Here is a 21,984-nt window from a genome sequence, read left to right as displayed (position 1 = left end):
CCTTCCCCTCCAGTTTTATTAAATGAAATTCAGTCCTTCATAGAGGACTGAAAAATAATTCTGTTCCACTCAAACCTCTATTTTACTGTCAGAACACAATCACTTCATTAATCCTGGGTCATATGATTGCTTGAGGCCGATCTATTTGACTAAGGCATTTTTGTCACTTGAATTTGATATTGTGAATCATTCCAGGACTACACCCATTACAGGGCAGTGTATTTTTATTTGAAGCTACTTATTACTTTAATAATGCTTAACCCAGTTTCTTTCTTTCAGCTTCTAAAGATACATATCACAGGCCTTCCAAACCTAAAACATCACCCAGTCCACGTGTTCCTCCAACTAGAGCAAGTAAGCTTATCAATATTTTGCCCTTTTGTGCATGAAAGTTTCTTCATTTTGAAAATGTTTAAAATTGATGAGTTCTGTGAAGATACAGAGATACTTATTGTCTAGGCTGTGCTTTGCTGTCATAATCAAATTTTGCTATACAACTGTCATTGAACATAATTAGCTGGATATTTATAAATGTCAGTGACACGTAATGGAGATGTGTGGTTCAACACTCGTCCTTAGCCCTTGCACACAGGAAAATCTGCATCTTGATTTCTTTAGAGTGTGACAGAAATATTTATATTTTTGAGTTGCTTCTTTAAAAGTGTAAAATTACAGTACTTTGCTGTTCCCAAAACTTTGGATATAGCTCTGTCAATTAGAGAATTAGAGTTAAATTTCCATGTTTCTTCTGCTTTGTCTGCTTGACTGAGGATTTTTTTTTTTTTTAATGCACAATTGATTTAATTGCATTTAAATGAGCAGTAGGTTTTTGGAATATGAAACACTTGTGAAGCACAACTAGGAAGTGTTAGAACTACAGCAGTTTACTCTGTAGAAAGCTGTGTTTGTTATTGCTGTTAGTAATGGAAAGTTGATCTGACACTGCACTGTAAAAGTCACTTTGTCTTTGGTCTCTGCACTGGCATTGTATTGATTGCGCTAACAGGAGATCTCTTTGAGATTATTTTAAACTGACAGAAATAATCCCTAAAAAATTTCTTAGCAGAAAATGAATCTTCTGATTCAGCAGGAAAATTGAAAGATGCATGTTGAATCATCATCCTCAACAATGTGTTCAAAACTTTGCACATCTTCATAAGTCCAAGAATCATCATCCTCAATAATAAATTCAAAACTTTGCTCATTTCCACAGGTCGCAAAGAAAGTCGACGAGTCCCTTCCAAGCCCAGGGCATCACCAAGTCCAGATGTGCCACACACAAAACCTGGTACACGTTGTTTTGTAGTGCTTGAATATCCAGGGGTTCTTTTGAGTTGTCTTTCCTCAGTGAATCAAGTGTTGATTAACATTTCTTCATATTACAAATACATTCTCTGATGATCACTGAATAGGTGTTTCAAGGAAAACAGAGCTGATTTCTATTTTTAATTTCTGAGTTGTAGTAGTTGCCTCTGCTTTTCAGCCACCTGACATCTATCACGGATGAATAACCTGTACAGCAGAGTAGACAGCACACAAACATCACAAGAAGCTGGAAGAAATTGCATCTCTTTTATGCCTGTCAAAAGGTGCTTAGGGAAAAATCTATTTGAGGGTCTTCATGTATGACTCCAAAAATCTCTAGCTGAAACTGCTCATAGGTTTGTGTGAGCTGGTAATGGAATATCACCCTTAAAAATAAACTTAATAGGGATTTACATACTAATGAACAGCCAAACATCTCTAACTTCTAACAGTTCTGAGAGTATCCATTGAACATTATTTTGAGTGAGTGTGTATTCACTAATTTTACAAAGAAAAGAAAAAAAAAAATCTGTTCCAAATTGAAAACAAACCAGTCATGTTAAAGGGAGTATTTTTACCACTAACTTATAGTCACTACTAACTCTGTGTGTCTTGTTTTTATGGAGTTTTGGCAGTCAGTACATTTACAGTTGAACAACAAAAGACAGCAGCAGATAAATTTGTTACGTTGGGCTGGTCATTATTATTTTTTCACTACTCCTTGGGCCAATGTTTATATATCACTAGTCTGTTTTTCACATAATCTGTGGTTTTGAATTGTTTTCTTTTCTACTAATTGAACTACATTCTACTCTGCAGGTATTGAACTGGTTTGTTGTCTTCACATAAAATTTCTTTCCCTGTCACACACGTTGTAATTCCTTTGACACTTGTAGGAGACCAGCACACCATGGGTATTGCAGTTATGGGTTCTGAAATATAGACAGAAATATATTCCCTGTAGTTGTCTGAGCTCTTTCTGGCTTTGTTGCTTGACTCCAGATTTTGCTTACCTGATTAATTTTCCATTCATGTTTTCATTCAGGATTTTGTTTTCTCTTGAATTTCTGACATGTACTTAATATGTATCCGACACTCAGTTTTTCAGGCTGTGATGCAGGGATTGTTTTTTCTTTGCAAGCATAGGACATGCAGTGCCTGTGCAACAAACCTTTGTCAAAGTACAAACAAAATTTTGTCAAAGTATAAACCCTTAAAACAGATCTTTTCTTTCAGCTCTTAAAGAACCACAACATATTCCTTTTAAACCTAGAGCAACTCCCATCCCGGATGCTCCATACAGGAAGCCTGGTAAATTATCTGCTCTTTTTGAAGCTTCAGTGGATAATTGAACAATAGCTTTTGGGGTGGCAATGGAGGGAATAATCATCAGTGCATTCACTGTTACCTGGGTATTATTCTAGGTTAAGAAACCTCTGCAGGGATGCAATTAAATCTGATGGAAACGTCAACAGTTCAAGAGTTTTTGTATTTTATCAGACATTAACAGAAGAAATACTATCAACCTCTATGTTTTAATAAGGATAAAAAGTTATTTGCATCTTCTATCTGAGCAACACACTTTAATAGTTTGCACCATGTTTTTGAAGCTTTTATGAGAGAAACCTCCTAACACTGTTGCAGTGCTTTTTCTTTATACATGCATTTTCACCCAGATTAGAGTGAGGTTTCCCTTCAATTACATTTTGCTTAGGTGACTCCCCATCATAAATCCAACTGACCTATGTAATATAATCAGTTATTTCACTGAAGGTTTGTAACTGTTGTTTCCTAACCATAAATTTCTGAGGGTAAATGCCCATTGCTGTTTTAAGACATCCCTTTCCTGTTGTATGCAGTATAGTGCTGAAAGATTTTTTGAGAAAAGGAGGAAAGGGAGATTTCTTTCATTATTCAGATAATTTATTGACATTTTTTCCAACAGAGATTCTTCCAACCTTTGATGAACGAGATGCTACTATGATTCCTCATATTCCTGAAAGAACAAAGGCAATATTTGGTAACTGTTATTTCATAAATAGTTATTCTATTTTACACATTTTTTAGAGAATATCTTCTAAAAGAGAGCTCATTATATTTTATTAAAAGCTAATAATGAAATTTTGCTCTACTTGTAGATACTTACTTGCTCTTTGGTCTTGATAAGGGTAAGAATGCATGAGCTCATTTACTTCCAAAGGTTCTTTTCCTCCTCTTCTAGCCTTTCCAGGATGATGCAATTCCTCCAGACGTTATCTATTTTCCAGTAAAAGGGGACTTTATTTAAAGAGCAGATAGAGATGCTTCACAGAATCACAGTATAGTCTGAGTTGGAAGGGACTCACAAGGATCATCGAGTCCGACTCTGAAGTAAACTGGTCCATCACAACACTTGCATTATCACCATGCTCTAACCAACTGAGTTAATCCCCTATTCTTCATGTGAATTGTGGATAATTTCATTCTAAAATACTCTCCTTCACTCCTCATAGTTTAATTTTACAGAAAAAAATTCTAGCATATCAACAATGGCATAGTCTCCAGACCAGCTATGTGACCATCTAAATCCCACTCTGCTTCTTGAAACCATCTTCTGCTTTCTTCTAGTTATCCATGTTGGAAAGACTTGCTTAAATATATGAAACCTTAGCTGAGTGTTCTTCCTTCTTAAGTCAATTGTCAGATGTGGATCAAGTAAGGGTCACTGAACCCAAGCACTATCCAGGAGTAGGACATTGCTTGAGCAATCGTTGTTCAACCAGTTTTCTGTCCCCAGCTTCAGAGACAGACCTTGACTGTGATTTTCTGAGAATGAAATGGTATATATTTTCTGAGAATGAAATATTAATAGGCATTTTATAATCATCAAACTATGTTTCTTTTCTTTTTGAGGAAGAGGAAATTAAAACTGCTTTTAAACATGTTTCTATTCCAATTTATATTCTCTGTATGCAATGATACTTAGGTTAGTATTCATTCAGTATCTGTTCATCTAGCTTTATGAAGTAGGTGCCCTGTTGTAAACACCTGAGCTACCTGAGCAACAGTCACTGCAGAAAATGATTCCTCAGAGCAAGGGGGATGAAAACTGCACAGTCTAAGGCAGATAATTTTGGACCTCTTGCATTGGTGTAGACCACAGACTAAAAAGTGCTAAGATAACCTTTTCCTACTTTTTCTACAATGATTCCTACTTTTACTTACAAGATTTTTTTTTATCTGAATAGTGTGAAGATAACAATATTAAATCGTTCCCACATAAGAACAAAAGAATTTAATTTAGAAATCAAGTTTGACACAAATGTTCCACTGAAAAAGAAATCCTGTCCTCATATACTCATGTGTGGCAGATGAGGAAGACACAGATTACCACAGTCTAGTTTTGTCCTATTACAGTATGATGACATTAATGACTATATTCCAGTCTGCTTGATGTAAAGCTACAAGTTTGTATATATTTTTGTAGAAGTCTTTTTGTATAAGTGGCCATTTAACTTGTTTTCCTTTCTTTGCAGGAATCACAACTTTCAGCTTATTCTTATATAATTTGCCTTATTCTAGATCAGATCATACTTGTGTTCCTTGTGCACTGTGAAAAGCAATGCATTTTTTCATTATTGTTTTGGGTGCTGTTTTGTTTTTATTCTAGCTCCAACTGAAAAACAGTTCATTCATACCAAACGAAAAACAACTGAAAGACCAAGAGTGCCATACACCAAACCTGGTAATGGAGTCATTATTTTAATTTTGCGTTTAATCATTCTTTCCCCAAGTTTCAGGTTTTGTGCTTCTTAATGGGATTATTCATAGCCAGTTTTGTGGTGAAACAAATGCATTACACTTCAGATGATAAACCCAAAGTAAGCCAAAACTGCACTACAAATAATAGTAAGATATGTATAATATATATAATGGTATTCCTCTGTCTATTACACATAGCAAATGATGACTGAAATGTAGTAATGTGGGTATTGACAAATTTCAGTGGCTAGGCAGTTCTCTGAGCTCTCTGTGATTACTGGTAATCTTGGGTGCTCCTCTGTGAGCATTTTTTTTAATTGGTTCTTGAAATGCAACAGAACTTCTTTACAATGTGCTTGTGCAGTTAGCAACAGACATTGTCTGCTGTATTGAAATGAAAATAGCTTTAAAAATAGTTATGGAGGGCTGTGTGGCTTCCCATTTTTGGTATAAATGTATAGCAGAAGTTAACAGAGAGAGAATTATATCTGTCAGCAGTTGATTATCAAGATATTCTGCTACTCCTTAGTTTGGGACATTTTGCAGGTTTTAGCAAATGCTGCTTTGTTTAGATTACAGATAAGTATTCTAAGATTTTTCACATTTTCTCCTTAACAGCAATACATCCGACAACTCCACAACCAATTATTACAAAATCTTCTACTACCACTGGTCATTCAAGGGCAACAATGGGTAAATAAGTTTCCTTAACATTAAGATACAGGTATTTCTAATTTTTCAGTGGAGAAATTTCTAGAGAACATGCTCCAATGTGGTATTTATATAACACCAGTCCACTATTCTTCATTCTGCTGCCACGTGCATGTATCTTAGCACAGAGGATTCTCATTTCTGTTTGTCAAGTAAAGCAAAAATAGCCTACAGCTTATGTCTGATCAGAAATCTGTATTTGTCAGACCTCCAACCAAAGTCAGTGGCCTAATTTTTCTTTTAGACCAAGAATTTTAGCCCCTAACTCAACTTACCCTACAGCACACTGCTGGGACTTTTCAGTGTTTTGGCTAGTCATTTTCTTTCAGGTTCCAGAAAGCCACGGAATTGTTATTGTCTTTTTTTCAGGCATTTGAGGCATGCATTTTCTGTGGGCTAAGTATGGCATTGGATCATGACTCCTGAAGAATACAATAATAATCTTTTTCCTTTTCTTTCAGCTCCAAAAGAAACACTGCTCATTCCTTCCAAATCCAAAACATCTGTTGGGCCAGAAGTACCACAAACTAAACCTGGTAATTTACAGTTTGTAACTTTAGAAGTGTTACTGTGGCACTGCCTTAGTTATATTTCTGCTGTCACTGAGTTTTGCAGTCATGGAGCATGCATAATAAGTAGAACAGAATTTTGTATCATTGCTCAGCTAAGAACTTGTTCATAAATTATATCAAAGTGAATATCCAAGGATTGGATCAATTTCCATGGAAAGCAGTTGAATGGGTTTAGTAGCCATCAAAAATGTGAGAAATTTAATTAATTTTAATTAAAATATATTTCTGTGCTTGCATTCAAAAAGTTTTTTGTTTGGGGAAATTTTATTATTCTAAATACGTTTGATTCAATTTCACGAGTATTTTGAAAATTGGGTTACAGAGTTTCAGTCCAAGATATTTTACCTGCTAAGAGTAGAAGTGCTTTCAATACCAGTGATTTTGCAGTAACCATGGTAGATTCAGGGATGCACATCTGTAGTGAAGGGTGGTGATATCTGAGCTTTACCATGAAGTGATCTATTTCAAGAGAAATTGCTAAGAAGGAAGATAACAGGAGAAAAATATAGTTAGGTGAAGAGAGACTACATGTCTATATCTTTCCTTCTCTCTGATCTAACCTTTGAATTGATAAAATTTTATTCTTAGAAAAAAAGCTTAATGAATAGTTTAGTAATTTGCCCTCCACCTTCTTTCTCCCTGTCCATTTTTTATGGCCAAAGAGATTTCAAGCAGAGACCCTATTCATTCAAGAACTATATTCTATCTATACATACACCATATGTGTATATATATTACTGTGAACATCAAACTGAACAGTCCAGGAAAAAGATTTTTCTAAATACCTTGTTTTGAAAGGCTGATCAATAACCAAGTTAGATTCTAAGTCTCAGTTGAATAAGAGCTAATTGCAATCATATCATAGTTAACAAGTGCCATCTTTTGGTACCACTACAAATTTAGTTTTAGTGAAAGAATTTTAGAGAACAGAATTTAGAGGCTTATTTTTTGCCTTTTTAAAATACTTATAAAATTTATATTTAAAGTTTAAGTTATTATAAAGGTGTACATGCAAAACAAGGTATTGGTAGGAAAAATTATAATCAAATGTTTACTGTGAAATATAAATGGCTCTTTTTAGAGACTGCTCCTTATGTGAGTAAGTAGGTTATTTTCCAGCTTCCATATTTTTACCTTACTTCTGAAAGAAAAAGCCATGCAGTATGTGCCTCTGCCTGCCAGTCTCTCCTTTTCATCCAGTAACTTGGAGACCTTTCAATTAATTCATTCAAATTTGAGTGAGGTCTGAAAAATAAATACATTACTCATAACTTCTAGAATTTTTTTTTGAGAAGTGTAAGTTAATCAACAAGTATTAGAAAGACCAAAGACTGTCAAAACTCCAGGTTTAGGGCAAATGTTCTGAAGTTAGTGGGGGCCCAGCAGAATAGTTACACTGTCTGCTTGTCAGCATGAAAATACATCCAGACTAATCAGAATGTGCCTGTCTCATGTCTGTTAAAATTGTCCTAGCAGATGTGCAGATAGGTTTTTAGGAAACAATGGAGACAGATCCTTCATGAAATCCAACTTCTTTTATTTGCCTTCTCACAGAACAATGGTTTATTTTTTATAGCTCCAAGGGCAACACACCTGGGATCAATTAACCTTGTAACAGTTCATGTTGTTGATGGGTCCAAAATAACTTTGGGTAATGAGAATATTACATCAGTTTATTTTTCATCAATCTTTACTTTCTCTGCTTTTGCTATATGGCTAAACCTACACTTTAATCAACAGAAATACCTTAATATATCTTTGTCACATTAATTTGTTAGTTACAGCCCAGTGCATGTACAAAATGTTGCTGGTTTTAATTTTCCAGCCATTTTTCTTATTCATGTGATTCTTTATAGAAATAAGTACTACATGTACGAGGCTGAGGTGTCATGTAAAAAGACATTGCCTTATCATCTTTTCTGGTTTTGTCTGACTTACTAATGATATATACCTTACCAGACACGGAAAGTCTTTTACATGTATAAAAGCATGATTTCCAGCCAGATTTCTAGCACTGACTCTTTTGTTTATGATTTACACAGACAGTTTGAATTTCCTTTCCACCTGTGATGTCTTATGTTTAAAAGGAAATCATTTGCATTTGCTAAGCAGCAATATGTCCATTTTCAGTTCCCAATGAAACATACCACATTTCACCCAGGCCCAAAATTGGTCAAGCAACTGAAATTCCTTGGTTCAAAACAGGTAATTTTTTAAGATCTTCTTAAGTTGTTATATTGAGAGTCTGTAGATCTTAAGTAAAATCAATACAGTTTACTGTTTAATAGTCTGTTCATTATTACCTTTTAAACTGTTTCAAATAAGTAATATGAAAATTTATTTTTCCCATTATCAAATATTTTAGTTTATTTCTCTGAAAATGGGATTTGCACAGTATTGCCTCAAATATCGAAGATTATATTAAGTTCTCAAACAGTATTACAGCTGTGTATTGGATACTCATATGTATGTAGTGTTGCAAACATCAATGTAACTGAGTTCCAACTTTTTCCTTACAAAATCTAAATCTGTATAACTTCCCCAATCTAAATGTTAAAAATGAGTAGTATGTTCTGTCCTGTATTTTCTCTGATCCTTTGGAGAGGCTGGATTAAGTGTTATGGGTCGAACGTTTATTTGTCTTTAATATCAAACAGCCAGCTCTGCTTAAAAGAACTGATTTACAGTGACTACTGCTTATGCTTTCATCTTCCACAGATCCAACATCTAGACTATCAAAATTATTTTTCAAGTGAAAGGCAACAATAAAAAAAGGTTCAGGGCTTCTGATTTCAGCCTTGCTGATGACACTGTTCTTCATCTGCCCTGCACAGTGTCTGCATTAAATGCCCCCAGCTGTTTTCTCAGCAATATTTTAATGTTTCATACTTTTATGTAAGTCTTTGGTTTGGGAGGGGTTCAGTTCGGTGTTTTATTTTGAGGTTTTTTGTTTGTTTGTTTTTTACAGAACCTAATTAAATGTCTTAAGGCCATGGATACCTTGCAGAGCTAACTCTGTATCCATATACATTTGGGTAACTGGCTGTAAATATTTTACATCTTTTTCCTAAACCAACGTATGAATGTAACTGGTCAGACTGCATGACGGAGTCATCTGGCCACTAAAGAAACTAGCATTTCCCACATGCATTTTGGATTAGAACTCATAGAGCTCTCATGTGTCCATTTTGCTGTATCACATTGGTGCATGGACCTCTTTGTCTGGCAAATCGCACTGCGCTGTCCGTGTTCTGTTACACACAGCATTGAAACAGGACCTTATTTCTTTTAGCACCTCATAAAACTCGTCTGACTTCTGCAAGACCACAGCCTTCAGATAAATCACAGACAAGACCTGGTAATAACTGTTTATTCAGTCTGGGATGGGGAGGAGTTTAAGTAGTTAATTAACTTTATCTAGTCTTAGTGGAATTTTAAGTATTGCTGGGAGGAAAAAAATGGGATATTTTTCAATCAATTAATAAATCTAATGGTAAAGCCTTTTCAAATCAGAAAAAAAAAAAAAAAACCAAGAAAAAAGAAACAAAACTAAAACTATGCGTGTCACAGCAGGTGTTATTTCTTCTTCTCTAGTGTGGAATTCTTGGCATCACATAGAAGCCTGTTGGGTATTCTTCTCATGGAACTTCTTTCTTTTTTCTTTTTCTTTTTTTTCTTTTGAAACTCTCTCACAGCTTTTAGTAAAACCACACTAGCACCAGTCAGAACAAAAGCACCTGGACTGCCAAAGTGGATTGTGCCAACATCAGGTAGTGTTCTGGGGCTGGGGTGGTTTTTTTAAGTTTATCAATAGGAGACTGGAATGTGACTTTCCCAAGTCATCTTGAGCCCTGCAAAATATCTCACTGTGTTTTATTCTAGAATTTAATTCCTCAGAGTGCCACGTCTAATTGCTTCTACTGATCTTGTTATACAATTTCTGAGGGTGATTATGAAATTATATTGGCACTCAGTCTGTGTAAATTTACAGATTTATTACTGTGTGGCTACTCTTCACTAATGTTTTCTAGATGTCAGATCCACAATAAGTACTGGAAAATGCTTCATTGGAAAAGATCACCCATTTGTTTTAGTCCAAGTCAGGAGGCTTGGTAGCCTTAAAGCCAGGTATCTTTCTAGGTACACCCTATGCCCATGGTGTGTTCACATCAGACCTACTCACACTCAGACCATGCAGTATTTGGACTGTGCAGTATTCAGGCTTGGATGCTTCAGCACCAAAAAAATTCCATGTTGGTGGATGGCAGATGACATCAAAGTGAGAGCTTCAATTTACATGTCCTTAACCAACAGATAACAAACATCCCTAACCACAAAGATTTATTAAAAAGACATGTCTACTTGGGGAAAAAATAAAGTATCCTTTTTCAGTTGTACTTGATTTTTCCATCCAATCAACATAAAATTTTCAGTGTTAATTCATAATGAATCCATTTTTTTTATTTCATAGAGCATTAATTTATTACATCAATACAAATAGCATTGGGTATTTATTTTTTATACAGCCACTGGTTAATTAAATATATATTTTTGGGATTCTTCACCAACAGTTCAAGTTTAAAATAATAAATAATATAAATAAATAATAATGTACATATTCAAGGCAAACATTTGTCTGACCGCCCACTAAAGGTTCTATTGTCCCATATTATTGCTGGCTCCTGTTACTATTTCTATGCTAGCTAGATTAGGGTAGCCAATGATATTCCACCTATTCTAAATAATTTTGCCTGTGTAATGTTTCTTTCTGCTGTATTCGGAAATTTTATACCTGCTGCTGATTGTAAAACGTCTTGAGCTACTCATTCCTGTACATTTTCATAAGTCCACCATGTTGTTAGAAATGGTAAAAATTCAGCAGAGATGGTTGTATATTTAAACTGAATTAAATTTAACCTGTTTAGAGTATGGCATACATTTCTGTATTACATTCACTAGCCTTCACTAGAGCTACATGTTCTCTGATCTTGCATAGTCCTTCTGGTAAATTCAATGAGGCCATGAAATTCCAGGACATCAGAGCCAGTTAAAGCATTAATTGCCAGATTTCAGTAGTTGTGGGTCAAAAGGTTTTGTTGTTAACTTGCACTGGAAATCACCTTATACAAGTGAGCTTTCTAATGTCTGATTACTGGAATAGGAGAATGCACAAAGGTCTCCAGGAATGATCACATTATGAAATTATGCACAAATACACAGTTACATTACACAGTACATTGAGTTTTCTCTTCTCCCTTATAATCATAACCTTGGCAGAGGTATTGGTGGGTTATTGAAACACCATCAAAACTTACTACATGCTAAGTAAATCAGTAGTATAAACTTCTAGCTACTACTACTAGTTTTATGTGCTTAATGCTGGTTTAAGTTGCCAAAGTATTAAGAAATCATATTGTAAGTGGCCCTCTTGGTGTGCCCATCATTTGTTATTATTTCCATGCCTTTGTTGTAGTGCCTGTTGCCAGGAAGAACTAGAGCTTCATTGTGGTAGATGGTGTCAGAAGTCACCACAAAACTACTAATTACTGGGCATGTTGTGTGTACTTACTGGTAAATAAGTACCTTCTTTTAGAATTCTTCTGAAAAATTATGCTTCCAGTAGTGGTTTCCATTGCCAAGTTAAATAAGCATATTTTTTCTCTAAGTTAAAGAAATATGCTGTAGATGTCTCTCAGCTAAATTTTGTGTGCTGCCAAGTAAGCCCTGTAAGTCAAAGTATCCAAAATACCAAAGGCCTTTGGTATCTCCTGCCCAGTTCTTGTACCTCCAACCCCATGGCCACAACACTCATTGACACATTTCTGTGAGTCTGCACCTTTCTTCTGAGAAATGTAAGAGAAATCACCAATGAATTTCATACATTTATGTCATCTTGAGAGGGGACTGCAGCTTGTCACAACTTTTCAGTCTGTACTTTTCTTGATGATCAGTAAGTGAAATCCCAAGTCTTCTGTAAGGCAAGTACATCACAGTATTGCTCCAGTGTCTGAGACACAAGGCTGACCGTGCCCATGAAAATAAATTCACACAAAAAGGAATTCAGGTAGCCAACTAAAGAAATCTTCTGTATCTCTCCCAAGCAATGTGCAGTGAATTACCTATTGCAAAAGAATTCCTAAGTCTGCAAAAGAGACTTGGGAAAGAACTCTATAACCTGGAACTTCAAATCCTACCAGCTGAGCAAAGACAAAAAAAGTTCCTTTTTCACTATTTTCTGTGGTCAAAATCCTGAACTTTTGACCTAAGATGATCAGAATTTTTAAGTGGGCTGTTAGGAATATGCTCTATATGTGCAACAGTATGTTTTCAGACTTACCTTTAGACATTACATCACATATTCTTGGATATTCCATTATTTGGACACCAGTTTGGATCTTTTTACTCCTTGCTGGACTGGCACTGCTGTTGTTTGTACTGCATTTCTTCTTCCTGACTGGGTTTGTTAGCCTCAGTGCAAAGATGTTTCGCCCCATGCAGGGAGGGCTTGGCAGCTGCAGGGCCCAGATGATGAGCAGTGGAATTTGTTTTTTCCATCACCAGCACATGGGGTTGTGGCTGGTTCCTGGCAGGCTTTTCAGCCTCCTGGCCAGCTGTAGTGCCAGGTGGTAAACTGGACTGTGGAAAAGAGGCAGGGATTTCTTCCTCATGACTAGCATTCCTTTTTGGTTTTTGTCATGTTTTAGCCATTTTCTCTAGAATGCCATTTTATCCAGATGTTGGTGTATGTAACTTACCTTACTGGGTTGTTTTTTAATTTAATCCTAACCATATAAATACTGCTTCTGATCTACTGAGCTTTCTGACAAATGTCAGCAAACAAACTTTGAGCAACATTTTTCTTTCCCTTTTGAAAGGGAGGCATACATAGTTTTCATTAAAATGACCATTAACTTTGAGTTCTATTTTCTTTTTATTTTTAAACTGTGTGTATAGCCAAGTTTCAGAGGAACTCAAGTATAAAGGTATTTCAGTTTATTTTATCAAGGGGACTTTTTCTATTATTTCCCCTTTAAATGATCCACCCTTCTAACAGTATTCCTGCAATTAAAGACGGAGAGGTTAGTTTAACATGTTCCAGACCCCATGAGTGTTTCCAGGAAAAAATACAGAATTAAAAGAAGACACAAAGACATATGCAAGTAATAGGTCTATTCTAAATTCTGATTAAAAGTTTGGATGAATGTGGTAAGTGCTTTTAATAAGCAAGTTACATTAGGTAGAATTAGGCATAGCATTAGGCAAATGCTATGACAAATACAGAAAACTTTGGTTGTGCAGGTACCACGTGTGAAAACACAAACTTTTGTGTAACTATAAAGCATATTGAAACACTCAAAATAGGAGATTTTGTCAGCATGAAGGTATTGCGGTTTGAAACTTTGACTTATTTTTTGTTACTACTTTACTAATATCAGAACAGAAATGCATGTTTCTGAAAAGAAAATAAAATTACTTCTTCCAGCTAGAACATGGACAATATTTTGTTCATTTTCAGCTGACATAACACAGGAAAGATTATGAATCTAAATTAGATTCTAATAAGCAGAATAGAGATAGATTTTCTGTAGAGACTGTAACATGCAAAAGTAATTTAGACTTGTAATATACACTTGGGTGATTTAGTGTGAATTAGTCAATGTGCAACCACATTTTGTTGATATGTTCACTTAAAGGTGAGCTGAGAAATTAAACTATACCTCATGATGTACAAGATTATTTTTCATTTTTTAAGGCTGGTGTTGGTCTTCTCATGCCTTTTCTTCCTTGAACATCATTCACATGAAACATTGATTATCACTCTGGTGCTTTGTTTAGCTGAAGATCTAATTAATTATCTGAAGACACATTGCAGTTATATAAAACCATATGATGTATTCAGATATTTTAGACATAGGGACCAGGTCACCTGCATCCATTTCCCAGCTTCCTGCAAGTCTTATTCCCAGTTTGCTTTAATCTCCAGTAAATTATTTATCATGTATGGATTGTGGATTTGTAATGAACATGCAACAAAAACGGTCAAATAGTAAAGTAATTGAAAAATTATCTGCTTCATACCATTAAAATCCTAGTGAAATATCAAGACAAATTGAGAACCAGATTATAAATCTATGAAATCTTTAGCTGAAGTGATTAGATCATGTTGGAACAGGGTTGGAATTTGATAATTAAAGTAATATTGAGATTTATTTTTTAAAATATAACAGATTTTAGGAGTTTTTGTCTTACATCCTAAGCAAGGGTGTAGGGGGGTTTTCCCACAAACATGATGAAGTTGCAATGCATCTTCTTACTTTACTGTATATACAGTCTTTATAAAGCAAATATACTTACTTTATGTAGAGACAGGATATTAATTTAGCAGTTTGGCCATCCTATAAATACCAGCATGTGAAACAGTTGTTCTGTACCAGGAGTTGTGATGATCTTTTAATGCCACTTACTTTTTTAAAAATGTGTTTATATAACTTTCAAGTAGGACTTTCTCTTATATACAAACTGGATGTTGTGTATACTTTGCCTCCTGTACTCCAAACATGGTGAATATATTTGGTCCAGAATTGCTCTAACCATTTAATATGGAGGGTGACCAGAGATCATATGATGGGGAGAAGGAGAACTGTGCCCTTTGCAAGGATCAATGGACATTTTACTCTTTACACTGAAGAACTAGAATGTTCTCTCTACTCATTTTTCCACACATAGTCTTGGTTTAACTCATCTGTTACCTCTTCATCTTATTAATTTTCTCTTTCCAAATATGCTTTACTAGAGGAATGTTTGAAATTAAACTGTAGACTTTGTAGAACCAGATCACTTTCCACTTAGCTGAATAAGAAGATAATGGATATTACCAAGTTATAAGTAAAAACACAGAGGAGACACATGTTGGTTTTGCATCAACTGCATGTCAGCTGGAGTTTGAACACATTCTATATACAAGTATACCATGACTTGGTGCCACACTGTAGATACTTATTTCATTTCCTTTTTTTCACAGATGACCTTTATACACCTGAGGCTACTGCCAGACCAATTGACATAGATGTCAAAAGACCTCCAGAATATGTTGACACCTGGCAAAAGCCAATTTCTGGTAAGGTTAATAAAAGTAAACAATAGAGCAATTTTTAACAATTATTATTAAAAATAAAAATGCTGCCTTTTCTGCACACAAAGCATCTCTACTGAGAAGAAAAAATAATTCATAATCATCCTCATCAGTACATGTTCTTATGGCTTCCGGATGCTACTAAAAGAGATAAGAATAATTTATAGCCACTCCTTAGTCACTTACATATGCTTAGTCACTACATATGGTAGAAATTTTCACCACCGGAGCTGTATCCTTATGATCTAACAGCTACAATACTGTAAGCACTGATTTTTTTCATGCCAATGTTTTCCACATAACAAAGGAGAATCAGTAAAAGCATAACCAACTCATGTATGAGGAATTTTCATTGAATATTGGGATTGTTGGAAAAGTCAGAACATTAGGCTTGAAGGAAAATAACAATGTGGAGTAAATCAGGTTACAGAGTTTTTTACATGTATAATACAAGACTTGTAGGGTTTACTCTTCTGGCAAGTCTTGCAATCATGTTTTCAAAACAATCAAAATATTTTAACTGAAACATACATACAACGGGAAAGTACCCTGATGTGTAAAGAATTTCTCTGTTACATAAGCATAATCAGGCACAAAATTTGCTTTATCTGTGGTTTTTTTCTGACATAGAAACTGACTGAAAATTAAATCTTTTGTTTTATTTTTGGATTTATTATTCAGCTGCAGATGTTCATTTTAGGTAGCTTCTTCTTTGAGAATATCTTATTTTAAAATACTATTTTATAAACTGCTGTGTGTTCCTAGTCCCTGTTGGATTTCCTTTGCACCTAATTTACCTCTACAATGAAAAGAGCCTATCTTGATGGCCATGTTTTATCCTTTTTTAGTTTATTCAGTCTGACCACTGTACTTTGCAAAGATTAAATCTAGCGTGATGTACTATTAGTAGCAGCTGAAGGCAAAGTATGAACTCAAAACAAGGATGATACTCTGCACTTTTTGTTGCTGAATGTCAGGCAGTGGTGTTTCCTTAAGTAAATCCAACTTGTGATTTGCAGAGACTTGAAGGTTTTTTATGCACATAGATTTGAGGGAACATTAGGACCAACTTTTATTTGTTTTATGACATTTGATGTCTAAAGTTAAGCTTTTAGAGCTTTGAGGTCAGTACCTTGAACTGTAGTCATAAAAGGCAGTTGGGTATGACTGTAAAATTAGCTACTACTGTTTCATCATTTTCTTGTATAACTGCAATCTCAGCTCTCTTCATGTGGCCTTAACATGTGTATCAAAATTCATGGAATCATAGAAATTTTCTTTGGGTAAAAAGGGACGTTTAAAGACCAAAGAATGTTTAAAGACCCCACCTGCCTTGGGAGGGACACCTTCCACCAAACCAGGTTGCTCCAAGCCCCCTCCAACCTGGCCTTGAACAGTGCCAAGGATAGGGCTTCCACAATTTCTCTGGGCAACCTATTCCAGTGCCTCACCACCCTCACAGTAAAGAATTTCTTCCTAATAGCTAATCTAAACAAACTCTCTTCCAGTATATATTATTATCAAATAAATCTACCCTTTAAACAGTTTAAAGCTGTCTCTCCTTGTCCTGCCACTGCAGGCCCTGTTAGAAACCCTTTCTCCATTTCTCTCACAGGCCCTCTTTAAGCACTGTGGGTTGCACTAAAGTCTCTCTGGAGCCTTCTCTTCTCATTAAACAACCCCAACTCTCTGAGTTTCTTCATAGCAGAAGAGCTCCAGCCCTCTGATAGATTTTGTGGCCCTTCCATGGACTGTCTCTAACAGGCCCCTGTTACTGTTTTCCTGGAGACCCGAGAGCGGGATGCAGCACTGCAGGTGGGGCCTCACAAGAGCAGAGGGGTAGAATCACCTCCCTCACTCTGCTGGCCACACTCCTTTTGGTGCAGCCCGAGACACACATGGCTTCCTGGGCTAAGAGCCCACACTGCTGGTTTGTCTCTGGTGTTTCATCCACCAGTATCCTCAAGTCCATATCTGCAGAGCAGGGCTGTTTTTAATCTCTCATCTAGCCAGCGCTGAGACTGGTGATTGCACCCAGTCCAGGAGCTGGATTTTGTGCTTGGCCGTGATGGACTTCAGGAGGTTTGCATTGGCCACTGCTCCACCTGCCAGGGTTGTCTGGATGGGATCCTTCCCTCCAGTGTGTCCACTGCACGACCAGCTACCAGCTTGGTATTACCCACAGAATTGCTGAGGGGGCACTCATTCCTATTGTTGTGTCCCCAATAAAGATGTCTGCCCTAAGAGGCTGCTCATCCTTCTCTTTCATTGAGAGTGTCTGATTAAGGACTGCCCGTCCAGAAAGAAGCCTAGAGATTAATTAAATAAGAACATTTCACCATGTTGTTGTCCTTACAAGAATCTACACTCACGAAATCCCTAAATTCTATTGTGCATCCTAGTTTACAAGTTCAGTCTCCACACACTGGTAATTAGATTTGGTAGCATCATCGACCAGCACTCAAATCATTGTCAGAAGTAGGAGAAGGGAAAAGTAGGAATTCTTGTTTTTCCAGAGTACAGTATAGTAGATTCAATTGTGATCCAGCACTCTGAATGCGATGTTTCAGTTTGCCTGCAACTGTTGTAGTTGTGCTGCTCAGAAAATATGATACAAACCACTAGCAAGTCAATACTTGCACATTTTTACTTCATAAATACCTTGGACAATTCTACCTTCTCTAATTATAGGCAGGGGGAAAAGTAATGATGACTACTACCATATAGTAATATCTAGGGTATGATGACATATATACAAAAATTTACTATATTTTTTCTGGCCTTAAGCATATTTTTTAATCACCATCTGGAAATTAAAAATTACTATGAAACCTAGAAATGCTATTTTCAAAACCACTACATCCTCCTGAATTAGACAGACCATTATTTTCTGTCTTGATCTGAGTGATTTTAAAAAAATAAATCAGCTGTTTCATAAGTGACTACAAGAGTCCTAAAAGGAAAAGGGAAGAGAGAGAGATGGAGATATTCCTGGTTGTATATTGTAAGTATTTCCAAAAAAGCTCTCCTAAATGAGTCTTTGGATCTGCTCCCTTCTCGCCCACAGTCTCTCTATTTATAGGGTAAACTAAGGTCTGACACACAGGACCTGAAGTACCTTATGGAGCCAGTAATTCAGTATCAGGCAACTTGCATAGTTGTTGACATTGGCAGCCTTATGAGAATTATATTACTCTTGAGGATTTTCTCCTTTTAGGTACAAAAAGGCTTTTGTTACATAAATGTGTTGCACATATCTCCTGGATTTTCTTAAGGAAAGAAAGGCAAAGGTGAATAGTGGAACAAAAATCTTTTCCTTTGCCTTTCCTTTGCATAATAAAATCCTTCATAATTATCTGGAAATTACAGTAAAATTATATGTAAGTATGAATTAAGGGGCTTAGGTTTTCCTTTTAGACCTCACTGTCAAAAGAAATTATTAGATAAATGTAATGGGTACTGGTTGGAGCTGCACATTGAAATAACCAAGTTGGGTGCTTCAGAAATTTTGGTAACAGTAATTGTCTTTAGCCATGTCAGTGTATGAGGTGACTTTTTTCAGTTTTGAATGACACAGAATAAAGTGCTGCTAATGATAATTTCATTTTCTTAGATATTTTGCTTCAAGCTGAGAGTGGCCAGTTGTATTAGTCAGAAAGTACAAGAGGTCAGAAATTTTGTGAGTAGGATACTGAAGATGTTTCCTAGCACATTGAAATGGTGTTTGTTGTGCTAAGATGTATCCATTTGAATGCCAAAAAATTACTGTTGACAAAAATGAGTAACTACACAGAAAGTGAATCACTAAAACACTTGTGCAAAATCTCAAAGGAAATACATTTTTTCAGTGTAAACTTTTTTTAAAACTTCATGGCACACAGTTCTCAGAGATTTAAGATTGAAAATACAACTCAGATCATCTCCTAATCTCACCTCTCCACTTTTGATATTAAATCAGACATGAAACATTGCTTGAGAAGTCAGAATACAACTTGTAGTGTGTTTCTGATTTTATGGAATTTGAGGTTAAATAATTAATAATGCTGTCTTGTAATGTCATTCAGTGACTATACCACCTGGCCCTCAGCACCCTCCTGCCAGACCTACACAAATGAGAAGAAAACCTCTGCCTCCTAACTCTGTGACTGGTAAACCAGGGAGTCCAGGTATTTCAGCCTTTTCAGCATAAACATTTTATTGTGTGTGAGATAATACTGGCTAGCAGGGTATAGGAGAATTCTACAGCATAGATTTCTTTGATCTGTGATATCTACAGAAACTAGTCTTTTGGAACCTATAGACCTTGTGTTTTTTGTCTTCTTACAAAAAACCTTGTTTCTTTTTTTTCCCTAACCTAGTTATATCAAAATCACACCTAGTAAGGAAGCTGAAAGCAAAATAGCACACTCCAAGTCATCCTTTTAGATCAACCTTAAGAATATTTCATATCTACTATCATTTTTTGCTATTTAATGTGCATGTTGGATGTGCAGTGTTGACTATTGTGCTTCAGCGCCTAGTCCTAACTGGTTATTTGTTATGGAATTGCTCATATATATATGCTACATCCATTAACCACTGCAAAAAATGAGCTAATAGTCACCTAGACAAGTAACTGCACTGGGAGGTAGAGCAAGCTAAGTTGTTTCATGTGAAGAGTTTAGTTTGATTATTGTGCTAAAGTATTCTGGCTTCTCAGTATTGGTTTAAGAGGACATAGAAAATTCCACCTTTCCTATTTTATTTTAAATTACTCCTGAAGCAGGTATTCAGTATCCACATGGATGTTCTGTCAGTGGATTCTATATAAGAATCCTTAGGCTAACATTATTCCATGTAGTCAGAAATTATCATCTCCTTAAGCTTAATACCATGACAGCTTTTTTCCTCTTCATATTGATCTCTGTAGTTCCTTGGAGTTATAAAGGTCTTTACATATTAGAATATGCAGCTATATATGAATATATACTGGATTTCCTGTTGTGGTTTTTTTGTTGTTGTTGTTGGTTTTTTTGGTTTTTTTTTTTTTTGTTTGTTTGTTTGTTTGATTTGGTTTGTTTTTTTGGGGGGGGTTTTTTTTGGGTTTTTTTGCTTATTTAATTTGGGACTTTATCTGCTATGAAGGTACTAAAGACCTAAATAATGCTTTAGTATTTTGTGTGGCAGATGAGTAGCAAGTATCTCCAGGATGGATGAGACAATCTATATATCTATTCATCAGCAGAGCCAAGATTGAAATACTGTGTCTCTACTTGTTGTTGTTGGGTGGTGTTTCCTTAGTAATAGTTCCCAGAAAACAGAAGTCATCATCAGTCTTAGACCTGATATATTTTGTTTTGCTTATATTGGGGTCTATACTAATTCTCTCCACTAAGTGTCTAATTAATTTACCAGTGTTTTGAAATTTCAACCTTTTTCCTGACAGTGGATGCCAGGTTATGTGGTAGTCAGCATTTACCATACCTTCCTAGGCTTTCAAGATGGAATAAATTGGTTAAATTATCTGGTTCTTCCTTGTGGGGACAGTAGAAGATTTTCCTTCTTCTGTGTTTCCTAGTGTTTTATCCAGCTTAGTTTTAAACACTGTAATTTTGTTTCTTCTGGTTCCCTGGAGAGAGAGACAGTTCCACTGTACTAACAGGAAAAATTTGCCTCAATGTTCTTCTTGGATTTTCCCTGTCAGAATTCTGTCCTATTTCTCATTAACACTGTGATTAATTCCTTACTTGAATTTTTCTAACTCATCCAGTGGATATTATGGAAAGGTTTCTATGCAGACATTAAAAGTCTCCTGAATGGGTAAAAACAAATGGAAATGAGAGTTCCAGAAACTTTGTGAAACTGAACTCTAGCGAGAATCTTTCAGATTTCCACTTCATTAAGAAAATTAGTGGAAAGTAGGGATTTTTGTTGCCTCAAACTTGGCTCACCAGAGTTCTGCCCTCAGTTGCCGTGCTCTGTATCATATATGATGGGGAGGTAACTACATTATGTAGTTCTTGACTCTTCAGGGTTGAGATTTCGCTGTCATATCATGGTTATCTGGGAGTATCTGCATGCTTTATGAATTTAATTCTTGTCTTTTACAGCTATTATGCAAGAAATCAAGACCTTTACCATGGATTGTTTGCCTCTTAGAAACCTGTTTTCTTTGTTAGGTGGTAACAGCTGAAGAATAACAGCAATGTCACATAATCTAAAATATCTTTTTTAAATAATTGTCTAATTATAGGTGATAATATTGCCTCTGTCAGTTAGTTTCTGCCCAGACTTATGGAACCTACTACAGAAGGTTCAGAACAGAAGTACAGAAATGAGTTCAGCAAGAAAACTTTTCTTCTTGAGCGATATAGTGCTATAAATGTTGAAAATGCTGGACTTGGCTGCATTTTCTTTGCTTTCATTTGAAGTGTATCATCTTAATTTCATGTAGTGTAAGCTTCAGTACTGCTTTGTAGTTAAACTCTTAATGCAGACCACAGTTAAGAACTTGGCGTTTATTGTTGGAAATGTTCCAGCACC

The 21,984-nt window shown here is 35.7% G+C and overlaps 1 protein-coding gene across 5 annotated transcripts in view; it reads left to right on the top strand.

The window, feature by feature from the left end:
* The window catches only part of LOC121351528 (ABI family member 3 binding protein), a 136,523-nt gene that overhangs the window by 91,280 nt on the left and 23,259 nt on the right, over positions 1 to 21,984 (top strand). For all 5 annotated transcript variants that reach the window (XM_041463732.1, XM_041463731.1, XM_041463730.1 and 2 more), the window contains 13 exons: positions 280 to 354; positions 1,214 to 1,288; positions 2,542 to 2,616; positions 3,251 to 3,325; positions 4,955 to 5,029; positions 5,665 to 5,739; positions 6,219 to 6,293; positions 7,906 to 7,980; positions 8,460 to 8,534; positions 9,622 to 9,687; positions 10,025 to 10,099; positions 15,352 to 15,447; positions 19,527 to 19,628. In XM_041463732.1, the coding sequence (XP_041319666.1) occupies positions 280 to 354; positions 1,214 to 1,288; positions 2,542 to 2,616; positions 3,251 to 3,325; positions 4,955 to 5,029; positions 5,665 to 5,739; positions 6,219 to 6,293; positions 7,906 to 7,980; positions 8,460 to 8,534; positions 9,622 to 9,687; positions 10,025 to 10,099; positions 15,352 to 15,447; positions 19,527 to 19,628 (1,014 nt within the window). The remainder of the gene's footprint in view (positions 1 to 279; positions 355 to 1,213; positions 1,289 to 2,541; positions 2,617 to 3,250; positions 3,326 to 4,954; positions 5,030 to 5,664; positions 5,740 to 6,218; positions 6,294 to 7,905; positions 7,981 to 8,459; positions 8,535 to 9,621; positions 9,688 to 10,024; positions 10,100 to 15,351; positions 15,448 to 19,526; positions 19,629 to 21,984) is intronic.

This window comes from Pyrgilauda ruficollis, unplaced genomic scaffold (assembly GCF_017590135.1).
Source record: "Pyrgilauda ruficollis isolate IOZ18807 unplaced genomic scaffold, ASM1759013v1 scaffold17, whole genome shotgun sequence".
In the NCBI taxonomy this organism is placed as follows: Eukaryota; Metazoa; Chordata; class Aves; order Passeriformes; family Passeridae; genus Pyrgilauda; species Pyrgilauda ruficollis.
This window is presented reverse-complemented; position numbering and strand designations above follow the sequence as displayed.